The sequence below is a fragment of the Enoplosus armatus genome, chromosome 20 (genome assembly GCF_043641665.1).
Source record: "Enoplosus armatus isolate fEnoArm2 chromosome 20, fEnoArm2.hap1, whole genome shotgun sequence".
NCBI lineage: Eukaryota > Metazoa > Chordata > Actinopteri > Centrarchiformes > Enoplosidae > Enoplosus > Enoplosus armatus.
In genome coordinates, this window is record NC_092199.1 from 14549017 (window position 1) to 14562114 (window position 13098).

Genomic DNA, 13098 nt, shown 5'->3' on the forward strand with positions numbered 1-13098 from the left:
GGAGGACAGCAGCTGTGGAAATAATAAACATGTTCCAACCACCCTTCAGGTCTACCTTTGAGGATTTTGGGTGGAATATCCCTTTAAACCAACCTTAAATATTAAACCAGAAAAACTATGTAAATAAATGCATTTCTACTAAAAACTTCTTTATTGTCAATTTATATCATCATAGTATATCATTGGTATTGACTGCAGCATATGGATGTGAATTGCAATATGTACTGCAGGTGCTCATACTGTAAGTACATATTTATAGGAGGTCAGTTGTATAAAAGAACATATAAATGACAATTCTTCTATAAAAAGCAATACAGGAGTCGGACTTCATAATCATAAAAGGTGCACGGAGTATCTATATAGAAGGTCTGCAGCATAAAATGAGCAGTTAAATGGTTCAGGCTTTAGTTGCAACAAGCAAATACCGGTAATACTTGTCATATTCCCTCAATCCATGTAGTTTAATAACTGAGATGTTTGTATTTCTCTGATTTGTCTAATGAGGCCTGAGATTCCAGATCTCTTATTTCCCTTCCCTTTTTGGTTCCTGGTAGTGTTTTCCTGAGTGAAAAGTTGACAAGAGATTGCAGTGAAGCCAGAAGGTTGTAGAAAGATTACATCTATTTTTCCAATCTCCACTTCCTCTCTGCGCTCGCATTAGTGACCGGGACTCTCACCGAGTGTGTGTGAGGAAGTGTGTAAAGTATAAAGTCAATGACAGGCTTAGTAACTTCTACATTGAGTCATGTTGGTGGTTCCTTTTGAGACGATCAACCACATTCTCCCTTTCCACACCTCTTCTTTGTTTCAGTCCTTTTTAAGTCGTGGCTTTTTGAATAAAGCGCTCTCCCCTCGTGTGCTGAGCTTGGAAACATGCAGCATCACGTCTTTCACTCCTTCTTAGATACATTCAGCAAAGGTTCTGCATCAAAACTGTACATCCTTGAAGCACGATTGCATAAAAAGTAAAGGATCCAATATTAAGGGTACTGGATTCACTTTGTAGTTTTAGTGGGAATCCTGTCAAAAGAGCCAGCCTCGTTGACCATAAAAAGATTTTGGAAGATTGACTTGATTGGAACTGAACAGAAAAATGATCAAAACATTTGCTCAGCTCAGACTTTGATTTCATCCTCGTCGTCCATGTAACTGTAGGACATATTCTTCGTGGGCTGGCTGATGATCATCATCTCCGAATCTGCAACCTCCATCCTGCTCTGTCCCTTTAAGAGGCCAACGCCATAGTGGCGCGCGAGCACATCTGTAGCACTCTGGAACCGCTCACTCTCCATCCCCATCCCCAGCCTCACTCGCTCAGGAGACCCCATCACCACATCAGGTACTTTGACAGAAAGCCCAACTCCGTTCACCTCCATCGCGCTCCCCTCCTCCTCTTCCCATTCGGCCCCGTGCGGGCTCTTCCTGCCCCCGCAGTCCTCCCTCAGCAGGGAATCCACGTACGAGATAGTAGCAGAGTCCATCTCTGATCCCTCATTGGTCAGCCCGCACGCTGACCCAGCCTCCTCCCCCTCCCAGGCGTGGCCATGATCTTCTGGGTGGCCGTCAATCAGGCCGAACACCTCGCTCATGAGGGAGGGGCCGAGGTCAAAGGTGAAGGTGTCCAGGGAGGTGAGGGAGGGAAGGGAGTCGGAGTAGGCCGTGGTGGTGGGTTTGGGATCAGAGGTCACAATGGAGGCGGAGCAGGTGGACAAGATGGCGTCAGTAGGGTCGGTCAGAGAGCCGCGGTGGATGTTGGGGGAGCAGGAGGTGGGGAGGGAGATGGAAGGCTGCTGACGCTCAGAGCGGGAGAGACGAGGCAGAGTGACGAAACCAGACTCCACACCTGAGGAGAAGACACAGATATCAATACATGAAATTCACTAGGAGGAATCTTGTCTGAGTGGTTTGTCTTGTACTTTTTCGACTGTGTCTTTTGACTTTGTAGGTGTAGATCGACATTTTGGGAAATACGCTTGTTTGCCTTCTTGGTGAAAGTTGAGGATGAGAAGCTCATTACCACTTTCGTATCTGACCGTTAAGTATGAAGCAACCGCCACGTGACACTTAGCTTAGCATCAAGACAGGAAGCAGCTAGCCGGGTTCTGTCCAAAGGTAAAGAAACGTCTACCGGTACATCTACGGTTCAATAACTAACATGTTATATCTTGCTTGTTTAATTATACAAAAACATGACGTGAAGGTGGTATTGATCTTCTCATCTGACTATCTAACTTTTCCTTTAAGTGTGTACGGATATATATAACTTATGTCTCAAACACTATAATACAATTCCATAAGGGGGCAGTGTAAACCCATCTGAGAACATGCTGTGTGATAATGACTGCAGCCTGTTAAGTGCTGAGTTGTTCTGCTCTGTGAACAGTGAATCATCTGCCCGACCCTGTCAGATCACTTAACAAGTCACACACTCACACGCCGTTGCCTTCATGACCCAAACGGGTAGAATTACCACGGCATCTCTCAATGCCAGCCGTATAGGGCCAAGAGCCAGGAGGTTTTTCATTCCAAACAAAGAAAACAGCGTCTGATTTCACAGACTAACACACTTTAACCAGAGAGTAAGAAAGAAGCAATCAGTGAAACCAACTTATGGAGGATTTGGTTGGATAAAAACATGCAGACTCTCCCACTCGTGTCATAATGGATACTTACTGTGGAGTAAAGTAGCTTCAGCTATCACTACAAAAGTAAACTGTGTGTTACAGTGTGATTTCTGATCACAGAGACTGTGAAGATGTTCGATAAAAAACAGCACAACAGATAGAATTGGGTACTTAAAATGTTCTCTCTTACACTTACTAGATCATCCAAAATGTAATCATATTTCAAGGATCATATATTTTGATCACTTTCAGATAATTTAAAAGAATAGTTTGACATTTTGGTAAATACTCTCATTCGGTTTCTTATCGAGTGTGAGATGAGAAGATCAAAACCACTCACATGTCAGTATGTTGGATGTGAAGCTGGAGCCAGAATGCGGTTAGCTTAGCTTAGCATAAAGACTGGAAGCAGGGGGGAACAGCTAGCTTGGCTCTGTCCAAAGTTAACTACATTTGGCTACCAGCACCCCTAAAGTCCAGCAATTAAGAGGTTATGTATTGATTCTCTCTCTACAAAAACCGAAGTGTAAAAATGACAAGTTGTGGTTTGACGGGGTACAGAGCTATGCTAAGCTAAGCTAGCCGTCTCCTGGCTGAGCGGTATCAAATCTTCTCATCAAGACGTGCGTATTTCCTAAAATGTCAAACTGTTTCTTTGACTGCCGTGTGGAGAAGAACTTTCCTCTGTGTTGCATTTACATTCACCTAACCACCTTCAGACACACACACACACACACACACACACACACACACACACACAGACACAGGGGAGGTCAGACAGTATGAGCCATGAGTGTGGTGTTAATGTGGGTCACACAAACAGCCTCTCAGACAGCTTGCTGCCAGCTCTGTCTGGATTTCTGTGTGTTATCAGTGCGAGCGCCGCTGATAATGAGCCAAGGTGATTCATAAGGACATCTGGAGCAAATCTGCCTCGATTACTGGGTAGAACTGATGGACGAGTTTCCCTGGACCTCTACAGATGGTTGCCACTTCTCTGCAGTTTCCAGTTAACACTGGTTAACTAATTTGACCTTTGCCCATTTTGTTTAGCAACAGTGCCATTTAATTTAGGGGAAGCATCTACCAGTAATCTTAGGGACCATTATGGGATTTGGTGGTGGTACTTTTCTTAATCCTTGAATGACTGGGCTATAATAGATGACTTGACATCATGTCGAGAACTTTTCCAGCGAAAATACACAATGCATCTTGGGTAACTTGTAACAGATGGGTTGGTAGTCTGGTCATTAACTTTGCCTGTCATTTAGTGCTGGGCAGGTAGCACACAGTGGGTTTATCTGAGCTTCTTTGCTGAAAACAACTGCCTGCTGCATCTAGAAATGAGAGTGAACCCAAACAGTATAGTTAAGGCTAGAAAACCAAAACGATTAGTTTAAAGACGCTAAAAGTCTCTCTAGAACTGAGGGAAAGCTGGTAATAGTTCTGTGGGTTTGTCACTATGAGTGACCCTTTTCACTCACACACACACACACACACACACACACACACACACACACACACTGTTCAAAATATTATTGTATCATAGCAGCTCTCAGAAAATAATATCACCATACTCACCATAAGAGCTTTTCATCTCCTCCGGCGTGCTTTGAGAACTGGGGAAGAGCTGTTTGGTGGTGGGACTCCCATTAGGCATATCCACATCCAGCCTGGGGAGGGAGACGGCGTTCTTGATGATGGGAGAAATGGTGGGAGGTGGCGGCGACAGGTCCTTGGATTCTGCTCTGGGTCGGTTGTCAGAGCCCCTCCTGATTTGACGGAGCGTCCTGGAGAAGAACGCTCCGATCTTGTTGTCAGGGGTGGAGACAGAATCCGTTTCCCCGTTGTTCCCGTTGGCTGTCCCGCCGTGGTTGCTGAGGAAGGAGGTGTCCCCGAACACATCGCCGCCGCGGCCCACATGCATGGTGTGGCGGAAGTCGCCCAGGGGAGGGCTGATCATGTCCAATGTGAGGTCGCCTTTAAAGCGGCGCTTGCTATGGGAGTGTGAGACCAGACCTTTCAGGCCTGACAGCTTTTCCTGAAGATTCATGGTCACAAGAGTTGTATGGCTCAATATTTCTTGAAAATCAACCAGAAAAATGTCCTGAATTGCCTTTGATCCCACTGAGTCTCCTCTTAGATTCAGCAGTCCAAAGTATGGACCTAAAAAACTGCTCTGAAAGGTCACTCCAAGATCTTGAAAGCGTGTAATTTCTAAGGCTGAAAAGTTAAACTCCAGGCCTGCAGCGCCAAATAGTTCACTGGAATATTATCTCTGTTTATCATGTGCACGCCAAACTCTGTCCCACTCTTTGTAGCTCGTCGTTATGCATAGCTGGCTGAATTAAACGGACATAAATTGAGGAGAACACTGTGCAGTTGTGTTCCTGGAAGCACCCGGGCCTGTTGGAGTGTGGTCAGGTCGCCTGGTTTCCCCCGCTTGCCTTGGGCTTTGGCTTTGTCGACATCAGCTCAGAAATAGGTCCGCATCCAGCTGCAAACAGCTCTGCGGTCGCACCATGGAACCATCTATTGAGAGTGAAAACAGGGAAAAAACATCTATCTTTAAAATGTAGGCAGGGGTGTATTTGATTTTGAGGGATGTTGTGAGAAATGGACGACAGTTGCAGTTTATTCTGTGGAAGTTGAGATTCAGCGAGAGACCACTGTGCCTTCCTATTCTGAACGCTGTATGTAGTTGTAAAGTAACCTCACTGCTTTTTGGATAGATATGTCTTTCCGCAGGTTTTTAGGGTTCCGCGTTCCAAAGGTCCGCTGGTCTGGAACCATCTAAATTTAGACCACAGTCACTCCTCTGTGCAACAAACCAAAGTCTGCTTCTTATCCATAAAATGGGTGGACTTTCAGGGAATTCCGGCTTCCATTTTGTCCTGCTTTGTCTGGCGTGAAGGTTACACAAAGTTCATTCTGCATTTCACTGAAAAGACTGATCATGCTTTTAAAACTGAGCAGCAGCCCTCCTTCAACAGGCTTAAATTTGTTTATAAACAGGCAAAGTATGCTCAGCGAGATAGGAAGAGATAATGATAAGAAGAGCACTGCTGTACCACTTGTGTATGGAGCCCCGACACAGTCGAAAGGCAGCAAAAGATTTTCAGATGACTCAAAAATGTAATACATTAATGAATTATACTTAATGGAAAATGGAGTGTGAAAAGTAATATAAAGCTTTGTACTTTGCTTTTTCCAATCAGTTGGTAAAAAAAAGTGAAAAGCTTATTATTTGTAAGTATTTTTCTCTTTCGCCTGCAATATGTTGATGAAATAAATGAAAACTTCATTAATTGTATTATCTTTCAGACTTTATTTTTCAACTTTTTAGGTCTCCTATTTTCCTCAGCTACTTTATTGTCTGTGTGTGTTTAGGATCACATAAATAAACAATAAATAAACAATGTGCACCAGCCTTTTCAGCTAGCTGAAGCGAACATTTTGGCCGGCAAGCTAACGCTAACAAAGTAGGCTAACTAACATCGGATATACTAACAATATTATCTTTCATTAGCTGCAGCATTAGTTGCAGTTTCTCTCCATTTTAATTATTGGACTAATCGTATTATCAATTGATGTATTCAGTTATATTTTTTCTTGACTGACAGACTTTTACTGCCTTTTGTCGGTTTTGGAGCTCCATACCTCCATAAGTCTAAGTCTGTAATGAAGGCAGACAAAAACTTGGCCTTTTCTCGTGTGTTGTTCTTTGCCAGCAGAGTAATGGATATCCACTTCTAAAATATTTTGATAGCACAAGGCAGCCCTGACAAGGACCTCTGGTTCTCTTTAAAAGCTTTCCACTGCAGCAGCTAAATGTCGGCGGGCCTCCCACGCATGCTCAGCCCCGTCTGGCTTCATTAATGACCTGCTATGGTTCGAGAGATGGGGATTGCGTCAGGTCCAAGGCAGCCCTTCTAATTTGCTACTGACCGCAGTCCCAGGCCCTCCGCTCCACTTCCCCTGGCTGGCGTTTTAAGAGGGGCATTTGGGAGCGGAGAGGGAGGAAACACGCCACATACCAACACTGAGCAGAGCCATATCAAGGCTCAGAAAGGGACGCCAGGGACCAGTATGCCGAGGTGTGATGTCGGATCTAATACGGCGTGAGCCTGCAGGGACCTTGTGCACGTTCCCATGAACCAGCCGAAGCGACAGGCCACGTCTCTGATTACAACGACCCAGTGACAGCAGTCACAGACACAATGGCACTATCCCAATAAGGGAAAACGTTTCCCTTGCTCCACCAAGGTTGAACAAGAAAAATCTCAGTCTAATTGATATCCTACGGTATTACGGGAATACACATGGGGCCGTTAATTACTCTGGCTGTGTGCTTACAGAAAGCTCTGGTGTTTTGTCTTTGCCTGTAATCCCGTTAAAGACCTTTGACCACAGCTCAAAGGGGGTCGCTCCCTCCGACTCCTCTAATGTATCTGGACCCTCCGGGCAAAGCTCATTTTATCTGCACATATGCTTCCATCCTACTGAAGTCTCCTTCCCTCCTCTCTGTGATCCTTCTTTGCACTTGCTCCTCTGTTTGCTGAGTTACACAAATAACAGCAGCCGGCACCCTCGGGCGTCAGAAAAAATGGCCTCAAAAGCACCACAAGGACGAAAAAACTCGTATTTTGAGTCTTTAAAATGATTAGTGATTGATGCTATAATCCCAGAAGCAGCCTGCCTGCCTGTGTCTTGGATGTCAGAAAAGAATGGGGAACCTCTCGACAGGAGGTACTTGGACGTACCCTGGATTATCCTCTAATCGTTCATCTCCTCCGTTATCCCCCGCAGGGTGCCTCTTTTCTGCCAAGGCCTGGCTGCTCCCACCCTGGTGGGCTCCTCCACAGGTTCTGATTTCTGTCAGAGAAGGAAATAAAATACAAAATGAGTTTGAGGGAGGGAGGGAGGGAGTCAATTCATAACTGAAGCGAGGCAGGGTGAGAAGTGATGGAAGGAAGCAGGGGACGGAGAAAAAAAAGTTCAATTTCCACAAAAAGGAGTGAAGGGGGAGGCCGGCAAATCGGACAGGAGAGGACGCTGACAGAAAGGACGCGAAGAGAAAAGGTCAGATGAGGAGAGGAAACGAGGGGGAACGAGATGTGAGGGGAGGAGGGCAGAATGATAGAAGGAAGAAAAATACAGGCTGAGGAAGAAATATGCAGTTTAGGAACACCTATAATCCGATTGGTCATCTTTGATAATACTGATAACCACCATGCCAACATTTATCCTGAAATGTCTCGACAACTGCTGGATGCATTGCCAGGAAATCTGGTACACACGTTAACTTTCCACTCAGGATGAGTTGTAATCATTTTGCTGATCCCTCAGCTTTTCCTCTAGCACCATCATCAGCACCTGCAACACTAATGACATTCCCATCAGCCTCAGCTATTTAGTGATAATTATCAAATGTTATCACGCTATCACATTAAACTAAGTAAACTTTACACCTGCTAAACATCAGCATGTTAGCATTGTCATTGTGAGCATTTTAGCAGGCTGGCATTAGCATTTAACTCATAGCGCCACACAAAGCCACTAGTAGTCTGAAGCACTGTGTCAGATAATGATTGTAAGCTGTTTCAATGCTGTTCAGACAAATCTGAACAGAAATCTCCAGACGCATCAGTAGGCCAGACTCAATCAGTGTTGGTGGAAAAACTCTTTCCCGTCACAGCCCCAGTTTGTGATCAAATCAGAGCATTTTTGCATTAAAACTTCTGCTCAGTTCGACTTTCTGCAGCAGCTTTGAGCTGCTTTCTTTGGGCAAGTCACCATTCAGGGGATTTCGGTGCATTCATACATCACAGACAGGCTCAATAAAATATTTCCATGTCACTATGTACAGTATTTGCTTGAGGTGGCTTTGCTGGATATAAACCAGAGTAACCACAGTCTAATAGGAGCCGTGTGTGTGTGTGTGTGTGTGTGTGTGTGTGTGTGTGTGTGTGTGTGTGTGTGCGCGCGAACACATTCCTGAGCAGAGCATCGGTCGGTGGAGTTTCTTTCTCTCAATTACGACCATCAAACATCCTTCTTCTCGACCTCAGCGCTGATTGAAACCACGTTTCGGTCTGAACCATCTTTATTCTTTTCTTTCATTCGCTCTCCTCCTCTATCCTCACTTTTTCTTTCTCTTTCTGCATCTCAATTCTTTCCCTCTCATTTCCTTTCCATTCTTGCATTGTTTATTTTCCTCTCTTTAATTGTCCCTCCTTCTTTTGTCTTTACACTCATTCTGAGTCTTTTCCTCTCTTTGTTTATTCCTCCTCTGCTCCTTCTCTTTCCCTCTTTTTTCCTCTCTTTTTCTGTCCCTGTTTTGTTTCTTCTTCTTCTTCTTTCCCTTTCATCTCTTCTTCTTCTTGCTTCTCTTTGAGTGTCTTGACTGACTTAAGAAGGCTGAAACAGCTGTTGGGCCCACACACACACACACACACACCCATTAATCTCTACTTCTGATGACTTTAACTCAGAAGTGTTTACTCTGCTATAGTTTGTCTTGAGTAGAATCAGCGACGGACTTTGTGTTTCATCTCGGGCCTCCCCCTCCCTTCTCTCTCCCTCTCCTCTCATGTCCTTCACTCACTAACCCCGCTAACCAGGTGAACAAACATACAAGATAAGGCCACATTTTTTAGGCTCACCTACTGACTTTCAATTACGTTCCTATTTTCGCCATCCATGCTCAGCCTGAATCCAAGCAAAACACGGCTACACTTCCTCCTCAGCCAAGAAAACATTTTCATGCTTCGACAAATATCCATACTCTCCGAGGCTCTCTGCTTCCTGCATCTGCTGGAGCTGGCAGTCCCAATTTGCCCTCTTTGTTGCCTCTCTCTTTCAGTTTCTATCTCTTCTGTGCTCATACACAAACTTTTTTTCTTTTCTTCTCCCTTTCATCCACTCACACACGCACATTCCCTCCGTCTTCCTTTGATACTTGGCATATTACAGGTTAGGGTTAGGGTTTTAAAACGGCCAGTTTACCTGTCAAGCGATGAGAGCATACATAGACACTGCAGCCAGACTGACACATGTGCATCATTGTATATGTCGGCCAACAGAAACAATATTGCAATACTGGAATACCGAAGATATGTTTAATATCATTTAATAACAGTATCACCCTTACATAGTTTATCCACCAGAGAGCAGTGGCAAGTCCAGCTTTGTATGTACCCTGGTCACAAGTCTTTAAAGGAAGAGTGACATTTTGGAAAATACTCTTTCTTGCTGAAAGGTGATGAGAAGATAGATACCACTCTTATATCTGTACGATGAATATGAAGTTAGAGTTAGCAGCTGGTTAGCTTAGTACAAAGGCTGGAAATAGATAGAGATATGAAGGTTTAATCAGTGAGCTTTAGACGTCCTAAAGTATTTTTTTAGAGGTGTCCGCAGACGGATTTTGTTACCTTTGGACAGAACCAAGCTACCCGTTTCCTACCGCTTCCAGTCTTTGTGCTAGGCTAAGCTAACTCTCTTGGCTGTAGCTTCATATTTACAGTACAGACATGAGAGCGGCGTTGATCTTCTCTTCTAACTTTCAGAAAGAAAGCAAACAAACGTTATTTTCCAACATGTCAAACCCTTGCTTTTACCAAATGTAAGAGATCCTTGTCACAAATTGTTTTACTTATTTATGTTAAAAAACGGATATCAGGTGATATTTTGTTACCATATTTTTTTCAACTCTCAAATGTGCCTCAAAAGTTAAGTGTCTGTCAGGCTCTAAGACAGACGCCCTGATGGTGCTCCATGTTCAATGTTTTGCATTTGCCATTTCGAGTGATTGCAAGCAGCTGGCACGATTTTGAGTTTTAAAAAAAGACTAAAAGTTAAGTTTAAATTTGCTCTTGAATAATGGTACTTAGCTACTATCCCTCAACACGAAGCCTTGGACCAACTGATTCTGTTGTTTGTCTATGTTCTTATCACTTACACCAACAGCACAAAATATTGTTTCACATTGTATAGTTTCAGGGGGGGGGTGGAGACCTGCCAGAGCGGGGGAAACATTACAGTCGTCACACATCAATCGTTATCTGAAAAGTTCATGTTGTTGGATGAATGAGTTGTGACCATTTGGTGACGACAGATCGTGGCAGAGCAGTTTTCCCAACATCACCATGTGTGGCAAAAAAGAAAAAGAAAAAAAAAGCCAGGGAATCTATGGTGTGAAAACAAATACAGCAGCCGGATTCAGAGTTCGCACCTCTGCTACTGACCCTTTCCTGGTTGGTTGCGTCAATGACACCCAAAGGTCACAAAGGGTCCTCCTCAAAGGAATGTAGAACTCAGGTTAAAAAAAAAATATGAGGAATAGCAGGAAAAAAACCACAGGGAACATCTGTACTCATTTAGTGAATCAAATGCTTTGAAAAGCCCCGTATCATTACTGCGACTCATATGAGGGGGATGTACAGGAAACATATTACATGCATGTGTTAATCATCTGCTGCTGGCTGAGGGCATACAGGAGGCCGACAAAGAAATATCAGAGTATGTACTCAATAATATACTGTACGCCTACACTGGGGAGACTAACTGGGGAAATTACAGTTCCAGTTAAACATGAAAAAGTCACACACTGTACAGATCCACAGTGAGACTAAATTCATCCGTGCACGTTTTATTGGATTTTGTGTCATTATCACTGATGCAGGCTGGCCTTTCATTGATCACCACTGTGTGCATGTTTGTTTATTGACAGGCTTTAGTGGGCCAACAAGCCCTTCCATCAGTGTGTGTGTGTGTGTGTGTGTGTGTGGTATTTCACATGGTGGCCTCCCTCGAGGCCTGCTGGCAGGCTGCAGGGGTCAGAGGGCCACTGTCCCCAACGTGTAATGAGTCCAACACTGTGCTGCCTGTTTGCCTCCATAATTAAAAAGCCTCAAGGCCACCAACTTCAACTTCACCATGTCATGTTCCACCGATTCAGAGAACATCTTGGTCACTTCAGTGACATGTATGAAAATGAACAGGTTATGTCATCTAACTGCTGTAATTACAAGGCAGAGTGATAAAAATCAAAGACTTTATCCTGACCGTGGTTGCAGTGGGGAAATACTAATGATATGCTGCAGCTGCTGAATATAAATATGTTGCAGAGCGGTTCAAGTTTCATGTCAGACATCTGAGAAAAGACTCTCACAACACTAAAACAACTCACCCACCAGCATTACACAGTATGACCATTAACGCCAAGTCTGATAACAGCTTGGATTCAGTCCACAGTTTTACAAGTCTTGATGGACCTTATCTGAAACTGAACCTAATATGTTTGCTTTCTTTCTCTGATCAGCAGGACACTTTCTCTCTCAACTGGCCTATTATACTGGCCTATTATATATTATATATATATATATGTGTATATATATAGTTTTTTTAGTAGAAAAAAACAGCATTGCTAATTATTTAATATATCACATGATATGCAGGTAATAAAAATGAACAGTTAATTGATAGGTCCTTTCTCTTTAAAGTTATTCCCTCTCCAAACAGTAATAAGTATCTGAGGACACAATACAAATATCACAGAAACTCTTATAGGATGGTTATACAAATCACATAGGAATATTACAGGAAATGTTGAGTACCCCCATTCATAAAACTACATCGCACGTCTCGATATGCACCGAAAAGTCACTTAATTTACTGCAAACACACTCAAAAGTCTCAACATGAACATTGTGTAAAATATACGTGCGCAGAAGGGACGGAGTATAACAGACTCACTGTGTCTATGTGAGGAACAATGTAATATAAAAGTCAACATAAGCTCACCTAAAGAAACTGCGACACGGGGAGTAGCAGACCGGTTGACTCCTGTTTAATTATCTTTCCAATAGAAATGTGTTTTAGGTTCGCGTGGTCCGAGGGAGCCGGTGGCGCAGGCGGACTGTCCCGCTGCTGGTGCGCCGGGTGTGTGGAGCGGCGCGGCGCGGAGGATGAGGAAAGGGGCGGGCCGTGGATCAAATACCAATGAGTCCGTGAGAGGGCCACACCGGGAGCCCCCACACGGCCTCGTGTTTGACGCTTCGGTTTGGTGTCTCGCTACAACACGTCAAGCGGCCCGACAACACGATTTGAATCAACAAGTAAACATGGAGAGAAACGAGGCAGTGCTTTCAGCCAAACACGGGGGCGCCGCAACGTGACCCTCATATCAAGTGCACTTTTTTGAGGCTGCCCCCCCCATCAAGTGTTTTCACCTTTTCAAAAAAAAAACATTGTCAAGTGCTAATCATCAGACTGACACACAGCTGAGTATCTGCTGACTGTTAGAGGGGAACACACAATTATGAAATTGTTTCATGATGACTCATGTTTGCCTTAATGTCCAATGACTGACCACATGTTAAAGTAACTCAATTTAAAAATCTACCAAAGCTTCTATGTGCCTCAAGCTAACACAAATGAAACTAGCTCTTTTAAGATAACTGTTGGTGCT

General features: G+C 43.9%; 1 protein-coding gene across 1 annotated transcript; it reads right to left on the reverse strand.

Annotated features, from left to right (window-relative positions):
• Window positions 1-128: 128 nt before the first annotated feature.
• Window positions 129-12539, reverse strand: cdc42ep1a (CDC42 effector protein (Rho GTPase binding) 1a). The gene is made up of 4 exons (XM_070927257.1): window positions 12432-12539; window positions 7388-7499; window positions 4206-5156; window positions 129-1843 (listed from the first exon to the last, which is right to left on the reverse strand). Exons 3-4 carry the CDS (start codon window positions 4675-4677, stop codon window positions 1116-1118), a joined length of 1200 nt encoding a protein of 399 aa, XP_070783358.1. The 5' UTR covers window positions 4678-5156; window positions 7388-7499; window positions 12432-12539; the 3' UTR covers window positions 129-1115.
• Window positions 12540-13098: the final 559 nt, after the last annotated feature.